The following is a 19,551-nucleotide window of genomic DNA, read 5'->3' on the forward strand; positions in this document are numbered from 1 at the left end:
CATTGGCTTTAAGGAACGCTGCTAGCCCAATCCATGGAATTTTTCTGATGACCTTTGCAGTTTGTCTTTGAAAAATAAGACACAAACAACTGCAGACATGTTACCATCAAGGTCCCAATTCCTGTTCTTCTTGGTGTATCCTTAAACTGTTCCTTGTGATTTGTTTTCCTCTTGGACTGCTGGGTGGAAATACAATGTATAAACATCTGACAGCCATGCCTCAGGTCCCCTGACTCTGAAAACTCTTCTATTCCCATGAAGCCCTACAAACAGAAATCCATGGATGCTGGAAATCCTGGTTCCCTTTCTCAGTGGGTGGGATGGTGGTGGAGCATCGTGATATGACCTTGGGACTGACTGGAGCAGTGACATGGGGATGGCCACAGCCCTTCCCCATGGGAGGGTGATGGTGAGAAAATGGGCACACCCTGATTCCCCAGCAATGATTTTTTTTTTAATGCTGAGCATTTTCTCCAATAAGATGGGATCAAGACTTGTAAATCCCTATTGGGAGGAGAAATACTGATCTTCAAAACACAGACAATTTCGTGAAGAGAGCAAGTGTCATTTATGTGCTGTCAAAACACAAAGGACACTGTACAACCTCCTTTCTGCACTCTGCCTATGCTCACACTGTATAATCCATGCACACAAAATTGGCACACAGCTTGTCCCACTCAGCAAAACACAGAGCAGCAATGCATGTTAGTGAGGGCCCCTACAAAGGAGTCATTATTTTTACAAGTAATTAAACTGCACTATGCCAAATAAATGAATGCAGTGTGTTTTGGGATGAATTATCCTTGGGGGGAGCTTACTGTTCTATTGCTTGCCAATTTGCAGGACCCTGCATTTTACAATGATTCTCTCAGCCAGCACTGGGAAGGGGTGAAATTTTGCCATAATTAGAATACAACAAAGAGCAGACATAAAACCTTCTCCACTGTTGTTTTGCCTTGATTTGTCTGTGAAGTAGCTTGATTCAGCTGCAGTGTAAATATTTTTCTCAAAAACTAATTTCACTGGTGACATTTTGAATTTGTGTTTATCTGATGAACTTTCCCTTCTCAGCTTTTGCAGCATTTCATGTAAAAAAAAAAAAAAAAAGATGCTTCCTATGTAAGTTTTCCATCCCTGGAAGTATTCTGTTCTGTGATGTGCACTGGCTTTTCATCCTCAGACAGGAAAGGTGCATGGGCTGTTTCTTTTGAGACCCAGACAAGGAGCTGTCACAGAACCCGTGTAGGTCATCAGGGATAGTCAATAGCAGCATTCATTAATAAATAGTCATATAAACAGATAAATATTCATCATCAATAAACGTCCTTGTGTTGTGTATCATTCCTGAGTGGACTTGTTTTATCTCCAAGAGTAAAACTGTGCAGTAAACAGTGTCCTGCAGTTCAAATGGACTAGGATAGTGCAGAAGTGCAGTGGTTTTATAGGGGGAAAATATATACAAAGATTTATCTGTAAAGATAACTTTGGAAATGGCACAGTTTGCAAATCCTTCTTTGAGTTTCAACTATTTCCAGAGTGAAGGGTCTGTGGTTGGAGCCTGTTTCTCCCCAGTGTTGGAGCTGGGTGATGCTGACTGCAGGGTGCTGGCTCTGGAGAGGCAGCACAGCCATGAAACAGGCTGGTGGAACTCCGTGAGTAACTGGACAGCTGCAGAGAGCAGGAGCTGGTGTTTCCCACTGCAGTCAGGGCAGTAACACAATCCCCTGCCAGCTCCATGTTCTGCAGGGCTCTTACAGCAGTGGGGAAAATGGCTTCAAGGCACCGGGGGCGTGTGGGATTGCAGAGAGGTTGGAAGTGCTGCTTCGTAAAACATACAAACACTGATTTTATTTCTGTCCAGTAACATTTCTTTCCCCAGCAAAGCCAAACACTTGTAGTTCCTTCACAGATGAGAGTGATTTATGTCCTCTGAAAAAGGGAAGCGAGAGAAAAATAAATTCAATCAAAAAAAAAAAGCATTTTTCTAATCCCTGCAAAGAGTTGCAACAGTCTCTGAGTTCTTTACTGTAAACATTTTTACTTTTGCTCGTTTCTCTGCTTTTTGCTTTAAAGTGTTTCTGCACAGCTCTGGGATTGCTCATCCCTTCAGATTTCAACAATCTGGAGGCTCACTCTGTGAAACTGTAAATTAGTAGAAGTCTGTATTTCCAAAGTTAAAAATGATTTAATTAACACACATGAGGAATAACTCACTGGTAGCAGGAGGGTTTTGTGAATTCTTTTCAATCCATGAGTATCACTTGCTATTGTTCTGATTTTACATAAGTAATTGGTGAGGTCTGGGCTGTAATCTCCATGGTGCCTCTCAAATAAGGATGCTTTTTCAGTGACTTTACTTTTATAGCTAAATACACTTTTCTGCTTTTCTGAGCCAGAGCTGCAAGAGGATTTGCCTTGTACGTCTTTTTTTTTTTTCACCCCAATTTAGCAGGGCCTTTAAGCAAGTGTTTAATTTCAGAAATACCCAGTTTATATTCAGCAGAGTGTTTAAGCATGATCTTAAAATCGGTCACATGGTATACATATATTTTATTTCTGGCTAAGCAGAATCAGAGGCTGTAAGGTTTATTGAATTAGTGCTGATGTTTCTCCATCTGTTCTTCCACTCCAAACCAAGCAACAAATCCATTTGATTGCTATTTGGGGAGCTGGGTTTGAGGTATGGCTTGCTGTGGTGTGGCAGGAGAACAGCTGACTTCGTATCTACAAGTGATGGCACAAAATTAATGTGTTAAGAGGGATTCATAAATGTTAAAAGGGCACTTTGAAGAGGACTCAGAGAGGGGTGTGTTAAGGAGGTGCTGTTCAGCTACAGACAGTAATCTCTCTGGAGTAGTGTGGGAAGGCCAGAGGTCTGCAGGGTCTAGTTTTGTGGCTGCAGGATTTTCAGTTGAAACATCATCATTTAATAGCTTTAACATCATGATTAGAAAGATGCTGAGGGTTGTGGGTTTCTTCTGGCCACAGCAGAGGAGCAGGCTGGGAGTGGGAGGATGGGGCAACCAGGTGTAAACGTGATGGAGCAGGAAGGGTTTGTGTTTCTTTCTTCCACCTACTCACCCCACATCAGGCTCCAACTTTTACTGATTTCCTCGTGTGTTCCCACATCCCTATGAAGACTTTTCTTTCTTTGGCTCCCTCCTCTCCTTTTTTTTTTTGTATGTAACCACCTCTGAATACAGAAGAGAGAGAAGGCTTTAGTCCATGTGATAGAAAGAGCTTTTTAATGTTTCTGTATTCCCACTTGGAAATTGTAGTCCTGGGAGATCATGGAAACAGACCTGTGAGGATGAGAAAGAAGAGATTTAGAAGAGATTTGAGAATATTTGCCAAGATATAAGAAGAAATTATTTTACTTCCCCCAGCAATCCTGATCTGGAAGTGTTCCCAAAAATTATAGGGGCCATAAGTGCTGGACAGCCTTGTATGGTTGGTAAGTGATTATGAGAGACCAGCTCTGTTTCAGGATAAATTTAGAAAATGCAGATAAGTGGTTTCCCAGAACTGCTGGGGTTTTGGCCTCAGGCATGGGCTAGCTGGATACCCAGTTAGGATACTCATTTTTAGTCTCTGGAGCAGATTTGCTCCAAGCAGTGACATTCATCATGATAGGGGTTAGAGTTTGAACAGATGATTGTAGAAGAAGTCTTTGTAAACTGCTGTGTCAGAGGCAGCCAAAGGCACAGCTTCTTCTCAGGGGTGTGTTGCAGAGCCAATGATCATGCTTGCTTGCAGCATGTGGAGATGTTTTGCAGAGACAACTCTTCTTCCATATCACTTGTCCTGATCTGAGGTGCTGGTTTTAGCTGTAAACACTGCTTGCTGAAGTATTCTCCATTATGGTGTTTTTTTAATTTAAAATGCAACAAATGGCATCTGTTTTCACTCTTGAGTGCATTTCATATATTCACCTTAAATTCCCTTTGTTTACTGATGAGTCTCCAGGTGAACATTGGGTTCTGTGTTGGACCTACAGCTCCACATCCTGAGCAGGGCATCCTTCTTGTTAAATAATTCTCTGAAAATAAAAAAAAAAAAAGGAAAATGTATTTAATAACAGTTTAATGCATTTAATAACAGTTACAGAAAATGCATTTAGAAACAGTTACTTGTATGGGATGCAGATTGTACTTTTTGGCAAATATAATTGATAAGAGTTTGTGGCTGTATTTTTATACTTTTTTTTAAAATGTATAATTAACACTGGGGCCTAAGAAATGCTTGGGTTTAGAAGTACAGACCCGTTGTGTTTGGAAATACTGGACATGTTCCCTTAGTATATGTGCATCTGCAAACAACTGTTGAAGGGCCAAGCCAGCTTTTCTCTCTGTGGTTTGCTGCTGTATAGTGTGTTGATCAATGAGTAGTTAGCATTTCATAGACTTGAGTAATTAAATATTTAATCTAATATTGAAGAGTAGGTTATGCAATCTTGAATTCAGTTTGGTGTCAGAACCCACAACTGCAGTTCATGTTTGTGCGAGGCACAGTAAGGAGTTAGTCATTATTTCTACGTCTGATGAACTTTTAACTCTTTCTTTCAACATCAAAACTATTCAAATTAGTAAGTAATATGTAAATTTTAGTTATATGAGAAACATACTTTTTTCTACTTTCCTGGGGCATTTGAAACACTTGGAAACACCTGAAATATGAATTCTGTGTTTATTAAATATCTTTCCAGTTTGAAAAGAGTTGATTTATTTTAACCCATTCTAGCACATGCTAGTTGCATGTGTTTTCTGGGTCTCATATACAATGCATATGGATGGTTAGAAAAACAAGGAGGAGCAAGAAAGTGTTTGTGTGCATTAGTGTTTTGTTTATCACTGAAGATTGTGAGTGCAAAGTTGGTCATACAGATACAAAGCCTCCATTACCCCAACACTTCTGCAAATAACACTGAAGTTCTGTTTAGTCAGATTTCTAAGATTGGTTCAAATGCTGGCGACTGCATTGAGTGTGGGCGCTGGGTTTTTCCAGGAGGGACTGTTGGCTTGATTTAAATTGCCTGTGCTGTGGGCATGTTGCAAAATCACCATCAATCCTATCCCTGTAGGCACCATTCCTTGCTTATCCCAGATCACAGTCTGTCTGATTTGGTATTTTCACTGGGATACTATAATAATAGTAATAAAAACAACGTAAGATTAGAACTCAATTTAATTAGGTTTTTATTTACCTTATAGATAAGAGCATCTAAATTCTGGTCTTTTCCTAGTTTTTCTTGCAGCCATAATGGTAGGGGCTTCATTTAAATTTTTTTAAATAAATTTTTCCTTTTTTTCATTTTTTCTTTGTCACGTGGATCTAGAGGCTGGTGCTTTCAGAATAAACCCACAGCTGTTGTCAGACCTGCAGTAAGATCCTAAGAGCTGGCAGTGCTACTGAGCTTGTTTTGTTTCAGCTCAGAAATCTGGAGGGGATATCCCCAGGAAATAACACCTTGAGTTCCCACACTGCCTTCTGCACCCCTTTGTGAAACTGTGGGATAGATCTCCCTAACATGAAGTTTTGCTTAACTCACTGAGACTTTTTAATTCATCTTCTGATCTCTTCCTCCCTCCTCTTCCTCTCCCTTGCAGCACAAACCTTGTCTCTTGGTACTGGAAAACACACCTGCTGCAAGCGCCAGCACCTTGAATTTCAGACCCATGTTACTGAGCAGTTTCTGCAGCTTTTGAGGCTAGGCAGAGCTTTTGATCAGGTGGTGGTTTGTTGTTTTTTTGGGGTTTTTTTGTTCTCCTTTTCTCACTTATCTTCCCTCTTCTTAAAAATCTCTCGCCCGTATCTGCCGGAAGCCAGGAGCGGTGCAGTGTGGGCTTTCCTTTCCTTTTTCCGCCGCTCACTGTCTGCTCCCCTGCCAGATGAGGAGAGATCAGCACACAAGTACAGTGTAGCTCTGCTGTGAAAAGGAACCAGGCTACTTGGGCAGTGCTGGGATGTTTAAATAAAAACCACTTCCTACTTACCGTCCCATCCCAGCTTGGCTGGGGCTTGGAGCAGCCTGGTCTAGAGAGAGGTGTCCCTACCCACGTTGGGATGATGTTTAAGATCCCTTCCCACCCAAACCATTCTGTGATTCTATGATCTATCATCTTGTCTTACATGCCAGATGGGCAGGAGGTGATCCTGTAGTTTCAGCCATCTAATCAGCTCCCAGATGGAGCAGGACATGGCCTGAGAGTATTTTGAAGTATTTTTGCTTCTCCTCTCTCTCTGTTTGAAGTTGTCATTCTTCTCTAAGCCACCTTTCTGCAGATGAAGGGTGGGCTGGTAAGTCTGTTCTTCATTTCAACCAAAATTTTCCCTTCTGGTTTTGCCTCCATGGCACAGAAAACTGATCAGAGCTGGAGGACTTCTTCCAGGCTTTTTCAGTGTCCCATGACATGGTTGTGCAGAGGGTAGAGCTAGTGAACGTTATCAGCCTTCTCAGGCAGTCCTTACTTTTTTAACCAAGATACTTTCTTCTGTGAAAGTTGAGCTCAGAAATGTTTCTTACAAAATGTTCAGTTCACTGGTATCTGTTACATATTTTGATGGGAAACTGTTGAAAAGGGAAGATGAGAAAGATTTGACCCAGGATGGTTAAATCTCATAAGAAGACAGATTTCCGTTGTTTCTGGCAAAGCGCAGCAAACTGGATTTTTGTGCTGAACAAAAGCAGATTTTCAAACTTCTTGAAGGCTGGAGTTTGTATACCTATTTTTGCTAATAAATCTTCAGTAAGTATTTGCATATCTGCTTTTATCTCCTAGTAGAGAAGCTTGGATATGCATGCCTGTACAACCACTACAAAAATTCCAAGTCTGGACAAAATAAGCATCTTTCACAGCCAGGAAGTACAAAATGCGTAACAGCAAAGCTTTTTTCCTGGAAGAAAGTGTGTTTTTATCATCTCTCAATAAAACCCAGAACTTGCAGTGAGACATGCAGGAAAGGCACAAACAGTGAAGCTCAGTGTTATGAGGGCAAATGAGCAGGAGTGTCTTCTCAAATGTCCTTGGAAGTGATTGCCTGAACAACAGGAACAGTGGTGGGAAAATGAGTTAACGCTTGTGAATCCTCATTGTCCTCTCTGCTTCAGACCATTAATGCTGGGTGTGAAAGGGATGGTTTGAAGGAGGCAATAGATTGAACCATTCTCTATCTCGCTGCTTAATTCCGTGTAACAAAGGTGACTGCTATTAAAAATGAGAACTTGGAGTTTGTACTTGGCTGGATGTGAGAAACTTCTGGCTTTCTCAAAAGGTTTAAAGCTTTTCATAAAGAGTAACACAGACTGGCAGCTTGAATATGAAAAGAAACTGCTGTCTTTGTAAGCAGAAGTGACTGTTTGATCCCTCTGGGCCGTGTGAAGGTTGCGGATTGCTGGAGGGGTGGACACACGTGCGGTGTTGCAGGGGACTCTGCCTGTCATCTTGCTCCAGACTGAGCCTTTTGAAGTTGCTGAGGGCCCTTTGAGGCTCAGCAAGTCATGCAGGCAGCTTTGTGGGTGCTGATTTGGAGATGCCTGCGAGGGTCCTTGAAGCTGAGGAGAAAGGGGAGCAGATTCATCGCGCGCGGTTCTTTAATCCCGCTGCTGTTGTCCCCATGAGTGGGTGACTGTGGGCTTTGTGCTCACTGCCTTGTTGTACTCTGAGAGTGGCCCCGAGTACAGTGGTTTCTCATACATGACAGCTGAAGAGAAAAACAGTCCAGACAGAAATGTCTGTGTTTCCTTGATAAAGGAAGGTCATTTCTTTAGTTACTTGTAATGGCTCAGTTGACTTCAGTGCCTCTGTGGATTTATACCAATCACTACCAGAAAGTGGCTGCTTCCTTCTGTTTCTCTGTGGAAATATTGATTCTGTTTAAATCAAGTGTAATTCTGCTGAAGTCAAGTCATGAGACAGAAGGTGGTGAATGGTGGAAGCCATAGTAATCCTTTGTCTCAGTTTCTTTGCAGATTTAACCCAAAATGAGTCACAGAAGGGGGTGGGTGGCTGTGCTGAGGCAAAGCAGGGGCAGCCATTGCCACCACCATTGCCTGCACAGGTTTCTCTGCCTCTGATGAACCATTTGACCGTTTCCCCACCCTTCTGTGCTCATTCCTCTTGCTGATCAGGGTGTTTGCTCGTTATGACTTTGCTTTCTAGGTTGCTTGGCTTCCCAGAGAGATAGCCCTGTGGCTTGCTGGGGGCCTTTGCCCATAAGAAAGGTTTGCAAATTTTAAAGCAAGACCTCTCAGCAAAGATTCTGAAAACTCTGTGTAGATTTACCTGGTTGTTGGCATGCATTTGTGTTTATGTACCTTCTTGAATTCCTAATTGTTTAAAAACAATCACAGCTCTGCCTCTTCCAAGGAAATTTGTAGCTGGGCAGGAAAGGGAGATCTGAAAATGGTTAGTCTCTGCAACAGGGAAGGGACATCATAGAATCACGGAGTAGTTTGGTTTTGAAGGGACCTTTAAAGGTCATCCGGTCCAATCCCCAACCCAGCTCACCCACCATGGCTGGGTGTCAGTAGATGTGTCCCTGGTAGAAGGAAGACAGGGAAATTCCCATTTCTTGCACCCCGAGCAGGTCAGTGTCATCCCCTATTCATGTAACATTCCTGGGGTTTGGCTCCATATCTCTCCTGGGAGATGCAGGGCTTGGTGGGGTGGTGCACAAGCTGCTCTGTCTGAAATGATCAAAACAGATTTTGGGTTTCCTGAATCAGTTCTGATTCAAAATGAAATCTGTGAACCTGAAGGTGGTGAACACCTCATTGTTTGCTCACCACCTCAGTGGGCCAGTGTAGCTGCTGTGCAGCTCAGTGAGACCGGAGGAATCACATTGAGAGGTGCAAAATCAGGGTTTGGTGTTCAAAAAGAGAGGACTGAACAGAGATTTCTGTTGACTTCATTTACCTGCTAAGTTACTTTTCATTCTGATCTACAGCATTTTTCCTTTCTTTCCTTTGGATTGGTAAAAAGAAAGCCCATGATAGTGCTGCAGAAAAACAGCTGTCTCACAACACTGAGAACATCTCGCACAGAGGAGTTTCACAGAGTTCAGTTCATTTCAGGAGTGATAAAATTGCTGCAGTTTGATGGCTGTTGGGTGTTTGTGGGCAGTGTGCTGGCTTTGGTGTAGTTGTACCATGATAGTTTTCATTCCTTCCAACTTATCCCTTTGCTGTTCTGCGTTTTGGGTCTCTGCTGTTCTGTGACAGCTGCTTTGGCGATCTTCACCTGTGATAAATCTGATTTAAAATGCAGTTGTCATGCCCTTAGCTGCTAGTCTGTCACAGTCTGGGGTAAAAACCACTGATCTCTACCTGAGAAGGACTTTGTGAAATAAAGCTTGTGGCTGGCATTAGCGCTAAATCACATTAATTTTCAAGACTGAGGAGTGTGTGTGTGTATCTGTTTGTCTGGCCCTGGAGCCGGTGCCATGCTCCGCTCGCTGCCATGATTAGATGCTGTCCAGAGTGAAGGAGAGCGTGCGTGTCCTGCCGTGCAGGATCCCTGCTCGCCTGCCCACCAACCCACCCGTGTTTTGCAGGGAGGGAGCCAGGGAACTCTAACCCACCCGTGTTTTGCAGGGAGGGAGCCAGGGAGCCGGACTCGTGGAGCACCCTGTCTCACACCGTGCACTCGGGGGACTACAGCGTGAAGCACCACCGCGGGCTCGACGTGTACCTGCTGACAGCTGAGGCCAAGGAGAGGACAGCAGCCAGCTGGGAGAGGGACATTCGGCACCTGCAGATGCACATGCAGAGCCACCAACACCAGGTGAGCAAAAGGCTGAGGGGAGGGAAGAGAAGCAGATCTGGCTGGTTGCAGCCTGGCACTTGGGGAGGACTTTGACATGTCAGCATCCTTCAGGGCATGTTTCCCTAGGTGTTTTCTCTGGATTCATTATCAAGCATCCAGGTAGACACCTGTCCATTTGCTTCTTATTTGAGCATGGGGAGATCTGATTAAGCTGTATTAGGCAGCAAATGTTCTCATTCAGAAGAGAAGCAGGCTCAGGGCTGTGTAACACCAGCTCTGTTTTGCCTCTCTCTGCTTCCAGCTCCTGCCTGATCTGTTAGTTTTGGACCCACTTGGATGGGCAGGAACACCTTCCTGGAGACCTGCTGACCCTCTGCCTGGCTGGCAGACACTGGGCAGCTTAAGACGGGCTCTGGAGTGAGGCTGGGGGTGTGGGCTTTAAGCACAGTGGGGACATTTCTGTTCAGAAGGAAAGTTCAAGGTCAGAGAGGAGACTGAGAGGAAAGTTTCTGAGATGGGTGATGGAAAAATGGCTGTTTCAGTAGCAATTCAGTGTAGGACTCAGAGGGCAAGCCTGCCTTTGCCACAGAGTTTGTGTCCATTATGGTCCCTTCACTGTGCTCCTCTCAAACTCTGTGGTGGTTGGACCACAGGAGCTGTAGGGCTTTGGAAGGGCTTTCTCCTGCTGCTTTAAAATCCATGCCACAGCGTCTGAGTTGGGAAGGTGAAACATCAGAATACTTTTGTGCCATTTCTCAGAAACACCCACGTATCTGTCACCGTTGGCATCACTTGTGGGTGTTCCTTCATCAGATCACATATCCGGGGTTGCAGAGCCATAGGGTCTAAACAACAGGATATTTTTGTTGCTTTAAATAAGGGAGGGGAGAACTGTTGTGTGCAGCCAGTGGGCTGGGGGAATGAGCAGAGGAATGGGCTATGCTGAGCCATTTTCAGCCTTCCCTGAGTACCTGAGATGTTAATTACTCCCAATCTCAGCGGTGCTGGCATGAGTTGCAAATCCAGGCTAACTGTAAAATCTCTTCCCCTTTCCATCAAAAGACCCTAAGCCATGGCAAGCATATCCAGTTCACTGCTTGTTTGCTCATGCAAATGCCAGATTGGGAACATTTTGCCTGACAATGAAATCAGAAATAGACTTTGCTTTCCACCACTGTTTTACTTCACATCTAATCTGATTTGAATTTGGAAAGCAGCCCTGTAATTATTTCATTTAGGTTTATTTTGGGTCAGTTGAAAGCCTGTTGGCTTCCTTTGGTGATGGCTGTATTTTTCCGGCTATCAGCAGAGTGACTTCACTGTGAGGATGCTGTGGCTGCTGCAGCCCCTCCTTTTGAAAACCCTGCTTGTTCCCAAGCAAGTGTCACTGTTGTGTGTCTGTCCATCCTGGCTAGGATCCAGGAGCACAGTCTCCATGCTCTGCTGTGGGGTTACAGCCACCAAAGGCTTGGCACATTGTTTGCTCTTGCAAAAAATATCTGCAGCCTGTGGGTACCACTGCATGCAGAGCCCCGTATCCCATCCCTGATGCTACACAAGGGATGGAGATGCCATGCTGCTGCCTCCAGTGCTAACCTGGCTTGGGATGCCTCAAAACCAGGGAGGCATAGCTGACAGCGTGTATGGAAGCTGGGCAGCAGGGTTATTTTGAATAGCAGGGAGATTGGTGGCAAATACCAGAAGTACATTTGGTGGTCTGTGACTCAGTGAGCCTGTGGCACTGCTCAATGTTTGCAAACCTCAGAGTGTGGAAAGACAAGTAAATGCAATATCCTTAAGGTAGCAGTGATGATTTTAGCCACTATTAGTATATGCAGTACCCAGAAGTTCCCCGTGAGGCATCAGTTAAGATAGTGGCTGCTTTAATTATCAGGGTGTTTAAACTGACAGTTTTGGTAGGAAATTCTATTTCTCTAAGAACTTAAACAACGTTTTCAGGGAGCTGTTCAAGTTAGACTTCTAGTATGCATGTATTTTTTGGAATCCTTTTACAAATAAATGCAAGAAAAAATCAGATTTTACATAGTTCATTGGAGTTCTACGTATGTGGAGAGTCTCAGGCACTTAGTGAGAAACCAGTGTGACCTTGGAAAGTTTGTGATGCAAAACCCCAAGCAAACCTGTGGGGACACAGGTGGGTGTACACCAAGGGACTGGGGTTGCTCAATAATTTAATAAGCCACTGTTTCTAAGATGTGAACATTGATATGGTCTCTTCTACAGAGATGAGAATATGAAAGGAAATACTGAAACAGAGGGTTCTTTTTAAGTAAAGGTTTGTTTGTATCAAACGATAAAAGCTTGACAAAGCAGGTGCTCTGGAAGGAAAATGCAGATTAGAGAGGAATTGATTATGATCCTACTGTTCCACGATAATACATGTATTAATTTTAATAATATGTCATAATTTTGAGATTCTTATTTCCAGTTAGGAAATAAATTTCAGATATTTAATTATGCCTGCAGTTCTCAGGAATAGATTAGATTATTAGTTCAGTCCTGTGAGCAGGAGACAGTTGGTGTGTTTGGACATTGCCAGCCAGTGCCCATGTCTGAAGTAGCATTTCCATCCATAGAAAGAAAAGTGAGGAATGCAGGCAAGAGCTGGGGAGTGCTGGGTGGGGATCTGAAGGTGCTCTTAAAGCAGCATTTGCTTTAAGTCCTTTGGGACTAGGCTGGTATATATTTGCATTATTTGGTGGACTGAATTCTGCTCTTTACTGATCTTGAATTTAAGTGCACTCAAGAACTGAGACTACAGCTTTTCAAAGAACAATTACCAAGATTACAGTTCTTTTCAGTGATGGCAGATGGTGTAGCAGTGGGGTAGAGAGACAAATTTCAGCTTTGGGTTGTTCAGGCTGGCTTTAGGGAAAATTCTTCATGGGAGGGTGGTGTGGCATGGGAACAGATTGTCCAGAGAGGTTGTGAGTACTCAATCATTGGAGGTTTGGCAAGATAAAGTCATGGTTGACCTGATGCTGCAGTGGCAGTAGGCCAATTTCAGGCAGGTGGTTGGATTAGATGACCTTTAGATGTTCTTTTCAACCAATGTTTCTTTCATTCTAATAATTTAAACATTATCTCCTTCTAAAAAAACCAACATGTAAAACACCCACTGAAGTGCATTTGTAGCTCTCTCCTGGGTTACACCAGGAACTGGATTCGTGTGCAATAGGATTAGGTAGATACAGGTCTTGAGTAACTGCGTGACAGAATAAACCTGGATTTTATTTTCTTTTGTGTCTTGTTACAGAGTTTAAGGCAGCAGACAGAGCCTGTACTGGGAGATTCTGGAGACAGCTGTACTAAAGGAGCAGAGGGTCATATGACCACCACCTCTCAGAGCCTAGAAGAAATGGCAAGAGAAGAAAGGCAGGAAAACCCATCTGATCTGGTTCACCTGGACATCAGGCACCTCTCAGACCAAACCCGTCAGGGGGACACATGCAACAGCAGCAGTCTGGTAGCTTTTAATGATGCACCAAAAGATATGGTTAGCCCAGGGGGTGCAAACAGCCCAGTGAGCTTCTGTGAAAGTAAAAACTCAGAGATCTTGTGTAAAAAGGAAGGAGAGGCGGGGCTAAGATCTGCAGAGGGCTCTGGGACTATATCAGATGAGGACTGCACTGTGAGCCTGTGTGCAAGTGTAAATGGTGCTGTAAATCTTCCATCCTCTGGAAATACAAATGAGGAAGCTGTAATGACATCGGCTGGAGTTGTTCTGGATCAAGCTGGTGTGGGTGCTACAGACAGTGCCCATCAGGAAGTGCAAAGTGCTGAGGAGTTTGCTGACAGTGCCGCTGCTGTGGCTGCAGCTGCAGGTGAAGCCTCAGCTTCCTCAGAGGGCCTGGATGTGGCCATGGGCCAGACTGAGTGCAGGAACTGTGCTGGGGCACCTGAGAGGGCTAAGGGCCAGCGGCAGGCAAAGGATGGCATGGCAGAGCCTGGTGAGAGGACTGCAAACCTGGAAGAGAAATACCCAGCTAAGGAAGAGTCATCCAGCGCTGCTCAGCCCTTACTCAGTGGTTTCAACGGCACTGAGTGTTCGGATGGGGAGGATGCAAATGTGGGAGTGGTGCCGGCCTGTGACGGTGCAAATGCAGGTGGTGACATTGGCAGTGTCTCTGCTGACCTTTGCAAGACCGGCAGTAACAAAGAGACTGATGTGGACTCGTGCACTGCTCAGGTAAATGGTGACTTCACGGGAAGCCAGGGTGATGCCAGTGTCACAGCGAGGCAGGAGGTCACTGCAAGCACTGCAGAAGCACTGCCAGTGCTGAATGGGGTGAAGGTGCCTGCATGCACATCAAAACCTGCTGCTGGTTTGGAAGCCCATGGCAAGAGTGAGAGTGGGGAGCAAGAAGGGCAGGTGGAAGCAGGCTGCACAGGTGGAAAATCCAGCCTGCCCTCACTGGAGGACAGTGTGGAAACTGATGGCCCTGATGCTGAACCTGCAAACAGAGATGTTGGTGGGTCTAATGAAAGTGGTGCAGAAGCTGCTCATTGCCAGGAGAGTGGTGAGATTGCTGACCATGGGGCTGCAGTTATGGAGAGCAGTGAAAAGCAGCCAGTAGGAACTGATACCAGCAGCTGCACAGATGGAGGAAGCAAAGATTCAGCAGGCGGTGGTCCGGAAGTTGCTGCCTGTGCCCCTTCTGCTGCTCAAACTGGTGTTAAAGGTGAAATGGACAACAGCTTCAAACCAGACACTGCTCAGCAGGGTGAACGTGAGGAACGTGAGCCTGCATCACTCCCTCCAGAGGATGTGAGCACAGGCCTGGCAGAGAAAAAGCCTGCCCAGGCTGGAGCAGAGGAAGCAGAAAGCGCTTTAGAGCACGAGGGGAGGAGCAGCAAGGTGGAATCGCCCTCTCCCCTACCCAGAGGAGAGGGGCTGGCTGTGAGTCAGGAGGGAGATGCTGCAGTGGCACCTCCCGGGCAGGAGGCAGCTCTGCAAGGTAATGACCCTGGATCAGCTCCGTGTGCCAAGGACGCAGACTGTGCTGAGGATAATTTGATAGGCACACCCTCTGCAACTCATAATGAGGAATCTAAACAAAACCAGGAAGCAGTGGTGGCGAGGGCAGGCTCAGCAGAGCTCGCCTGGCAGCACGGTGGGGAGCATGGCGGGGTAGCTGCCGCCTGGCCTGGGTACCATGCCAGGGACGAGGGCTCCCCGGGGCAGGGCCACTCACAGCAACTTGAAGGAGGCAAAGCTGAGCCTGAGCAGGAGGCTCATGTGAATGGCAATGAGCAGGTTTTGTCAGAGGAACTTCTTGCTGCTATTGTGAAACCCTCTGCCTGCAGTCTGGGGAGGCCTGTGGTGGGCAGCAGCACTGTGGATGCTGGGCTGAAAGCGACAGACCAACCCAAAGAAGATTGCAAAGCTGGAGGAGCGGTTGCAGCAGAAGGCACCATGCATGGACCTGCATCAGCAGATGAGTCAGTGAGTGCAGAGAGTGACCCTTGTCAGAATGCTGAGCTGAACCAAGAACAAGACCCCACTCAAACCCTACAACGAGTCTGCCCCCCCAGCAGCACCCCCGAGTTAAAGGGCACCTCAGAGGGGGGAGCCCCGAGCGATGCTTGTGAGGGTAAGGAGGTGCCAAGGCCGCTGGCCATAGCCCCTGCTGCAGCGTATGCAGAGGAGCAGGAGGACACGGAGAGCGTGCTGCCCCGGGCAGCGCTCCAGCCCATCGCAGAGGAGCCCACGTGTGACAGCGACTCCAGCACCGACACCCTCTGTCCAGCTGGTGACAGCGACACTGCTCCTGCCCTGACAGGGGCGCAGGGGGAGGGCTTGGCTGAGCCCGATGGAAAGCAGAGCCGAGCTGTACCTGCAGTGCCCTTCTCGCCGTGTTCTTGCCGCTTGCAGGCTGTGGAGTCACTGGAAAATGTGGGAGTGAAGAGTTTGGTATCAGCTAATGACGCCTCTTCTCTGGATAAAGTTCCTAAAATGGTGAAAAGTTTTGATGCAGTGGTTTTTGCAGCAGAGACACCTTGTTCTCCCGAAGTACCTGCTGCAGGAAAAGTGGGGCTTGAGCCCCAGACTGCAGTGGATGCCAGAGCCAGCATTAATGGACAAATGGATTTCAGTTCCTCAAGAAAGAAGAAAAATATCAGCCTGGCAGTGCAAGGAGCTGAGCCTGTTACAGGTAGGAAAAATCAATTGGTTTTCTACTTTTTAGTTTTTTCTTTGTAGGCGTGTCTCTGTCACGTCATCAGCAAAGGAAAGGAAGTAAGAGCTGGATGCTTGTGTTGGAGAGGAAGTGTTTGAGGTTTTTCTTCTGGGAAACAAAAAAATTTATAGTTTCATATAAAAACTTCCAATTCAAATACATGTTGCTTGTCTAGCACTGGAGGTAAGAACAGAGCATCATTTCCTATGAATTTGTACAGAAGAATTTCTAGCACGTAAATCCTTGCTGGAGAAGAAATGTATGGGCTTGAGCTATTTGGATTACTTTATCTTCAAGTTGTAAGCTTTCATATGGGCATGAGGGTTTATTTCCTTGGTGTTACTCCTTCGCTTTTCCCCTTTATTTTTGCTGATGTGGAGCCAGTGGGTACAACGGGGCTCTCATTATTTTCTTTGCTTGTCTTCTTGAGCCAGCTGCCAGTGTCCCTCTGAACTGCCCAAAGCTGCTTCCTAATTGGCAGCATTAGGTCATTTAAAACAGCCATGAGCCCTACCCCCGCCGCCTTTTCCGGGCTTCAGAGCTTTTTTGTCAGGCAGGGCAGCTGGTGGTGTTTGCCAGTGCATTTCAGCAGTGCTGGAACTCTCAGGGGATGAGCTTTTCTGGCTCCTGTGAGCTGGGACTGGCGTTCCCCATGGATGAGTGGTGATGGGAGAGAGCTGTGGGACTTGGGGGACAGCACAGAAGCTTTGGGTCCGTGCAGCAGGAGCTAATGGAAAACATCACCAGGTAACTCCAGGAAGTGAGATAAAGGGGTGCATTGAATGAAAGAGAAATGGGTTTGTTGCTGCAGCCTGGGATTTAATTGTAGGTGAATTTGGTACTGAGGCATGGGGCTAATCTGATCTGTGTATCCCACCTGTTCAGGCAGCTGTTACATGGAAGCAGCTGAACTTTTTCAGTTGCCATTTTTTTCTTTGCTCTGAGAAAATGATACAGTGCCTCTTGCTTTCCCAGCACCTAACAAACAAACAAGCAAACAAACAAAGCATTTAAATGATTAAAAGAAAATCTGCTATGATATAAATCATGAAGTTGTGAAGGTATAAATCTATTTCGCTGCTCTAATGCTGAGAGGTGTTTCTTCAGTGCAGCATGGGGTGATGGTAGAGAGTTTGTTCTGCTATGTGACAGCAGAATAATTGAGGGCAGGAGAAAGGCTTGGAGGGGAGGTGGTGTCAGTGGAGGGTCCAGCAAATCTATTTTTTGTTGAGTTCAGTATTTTTAGGATGTTTGTGTGTCCCCACAAACAAAGAGATAACCAGTAAACATGAGTCAAGAGGTCACTAGTAAATAAGTAGAAAGATCTAAAGGTGGATTAGAAAGCTGTTTTCAGAAGGAACATGTTTTAATGCTGTGTTGGTTTGACAGTTCAATAGATGGGAGTGGCTGTAAGTCAGTATTTGGACGGGCTCCTTTTCCTAGGAGCCTCTGGCTCTGCCAGCTCTATCTGTACAGTCCAGGTCTTTACCTCTGGTTGGATTCTTGGAGCCATGACACTGTCTAGATGAGGTTTGAAAAGGAAAAGGGACCAGACAGTCCAATAAGATAGTAGCTAAAGTACGAAAGTAATGTTAAGTAATCTTAAGTCATCATTCTGTGTTAGGATATGGAAAAGGGAGAAAAAAAAGGAGGTGATGCTGTTACTGATTTAAGATACATAAAGATTTAGGGCTGAAAGGTCTTGGAATAAAATGGCCTGACCTATCCTTAAGCAGAAATTGTGTATGTCCAATGAGATGCCACACAAAACAAAATTTAAATTGTAGTATTTTTTCTTGAAGTACTTTAGGATTATTTTGAGTCAAAATGTTGGGGAAGCCCAAATAAAAAAAATTGCTTTAAGCAGAGGCAGGTGACGGTTATGAATCCAAGCTCTCTATTTGGAATATTTCTGAAATTGATCTCCTATAGAGCACCATCTAGAACTCTGATATGGCAGTAATTCAATAGAACTGATTTGTTTTTTGTAATTATTGCTGTGTACATTTTTTATGTTGGTGTCTAGCCTTGGGTGGCACATTTTTTGTATGAGTTCAGTGGCAACCTTCAATTTTTTTCTACTGTGTCAGTTCTGGGGACTTTTCTCTGAGGTCTGGATTTGTTCAGAGGATTTTGTATCCATGCCGGAGTCGGACTCGTCAGTTCTCAGGATGAATCACATCTTTTTTTGGTGGAATACAAGAAAACCTTCCCAAAGGAAGTGTAGGTCACAAGGCCATTTCTCAGAAACTCATGTAGTCAGAGGGGTTTATTGTCATTGTAATTTATCAGCGATGTAATCAGCTGATAATTGCTGTTGCCATTACTCCATATCATTAAGGTCTTTAATTTTTTTATTTATATTGTGGAGCTGCTCCCAAATATACACCTGTTTATCTCATTGCCTCTGCTTAGTTTCCGCCTACCCCCAAAACAAAGACTTCAAAAGGCTAATTTCCTTATCCAGACAGGTATCTAGTGACTGGTCGCAACCCTGACGGAAGCTGATGAAGGTAGATCCTGCTTTCCTGAGGCATCTCCTCCTATTGTTAGCTTTAGACTCAGAAGTGCATTAGAGCTGAGTAATGGGTTCTGCAAGCACATTATCTGCAAGTCAGGCAGGTAGATGCTCCTCATTAAAAAAGAAAGGAGTTAGGTTATGAAATCATACCACAGTAACCTGGCTGGGTGAGAAGAGAAGAGATGCCATGGGTTTGTGCTGACAAAACACTTCGGAGTAGTTGCAGTTTCTTGGCAGAAACCAAAGCAAGCAAGGTTGGATTGTATGGTTGGGGTCTGCCATCTTAAATAACAAATATTGCAATTACTACTCCTTAGTTATTCTCCTGGGAGAAATATCTCCTGTAGATCTCAGCATTTCAGCAAAATATTCCTTGACAGAAGAATATCACCTTATGAGTCTTCACCTCATTCTTATCAGTGTCATTTTCCTATGGAAAAGCTCTTGGAATGATTTCCTTCCCCGGTTAGAATGGCAGGATGAGCAGGTAATAAATGTCACTAACAGTGCCACACTTGCAATAGGGGGCACTACACCCAGAGACCTCTGTGATAGCTTTATAGTGCTTTTCCTTTGGGATATGTCTTAACAGAAATTTAGAAAGAAGTGACAGAATGAAAAAATTGTCTTGAATTTCATCCTGAGGGCAAAATGTCTTCATCCTCCATTTCTTACCCAGCAGGGTGAGCTTGCTTCTCCCATCTTCAGTGCATCAAATGTTTCTTACTTGCATGTTCTGTCTTTGGATCAGGATCTCAACCATGGTGGCATTGCCATGACCCCGAGCACATCTTCCAGCAAATTGACCTCACAGCAATTTGTAGCATTATCTCTGATTTTTGAGGCTGCCCACAAATTCATGCAATTGAGGCAAAATCATTGCAAAACCAGATGGTCCCAAAAAACAAGGGTAGACATTAAAGGCAGTGGAAAATCATTAGTGACGATTGTTAGGACGATTTCCCCATGAAGATGGGAGGCTCCTCTTGCTAAATCCCTGTAGGGCTAAACTCACTGCAAGCATACGTCGCCCTTAAGAAGGCGTTGTCATGCATCCAGTGTTTGT

The 19,551-nt window shown here is 45.0% G+C and overlaps 1 protein-coding gene and 1 long non-coding RNA gene across 12 annotated transcripts in view; one reads left to right on the forward strand and one right to left on the reverse strand.

Annotated features, from left to right (window-relative positions):
• Positions 1-19,551, forward strand: part of AKAP13 (A-kinase anchoring protein 13) — a 210,074-nt gene that overhangs the window by 97,151 nt on the left and 93,372 nt on the right. For 10 of the 11 annotated variants that reach the window (XM_068203706.1, XM_068203698.1, XM_068203700.1 and 7 more), the window contains exons 8-9: positions 9,593-9,782; positions 13,042-15,940. In XM_068203706.1, coding sequence (XP_068059807.1) covers positions 9,593-9,782; positions 13,042-15,940 — 3,089 coding nt within the window. Of the gene's footprint in view, positions 1-9,592; positions 9,783-13,041; positions 15,941-16,591; positions 16,712-19,551 lie in introns of those variants that run through there. The other variant, XM_068203710.1, reaches the window with a different exon arrangement.
• Positions 352-15,760, reverse strand: LOC137481799 (uncharacterized). Its single transcript, XR_011003687.1, has 3 exons — positions 15,623-15,760; positions 3,082-3,302; positions 352-1,929 (listed from the first exon to the last, which is right to left on the reverse strand). It is a non-coding gene; the product is annotated as an uncharacterized lncRNA (long non-coding RNA).

Source organism: Anomalospiza imberbis, chromosome 13 (genome assembly GCF_031753505.1).
Source record: "Anomalospiza imberbis isolate Cuckoo-Finch-1a 21T00152 chromosome 13, ASM3175350v1, whole genome shotgun sequence".
Classification (NCBI taxonomy): domain Eukaryota; kingdom Metazoa; phylum Chordata; class Aves; order Passeriformes; family Viduidae; genus Anomalospiza; species Anomalospiza imberbis.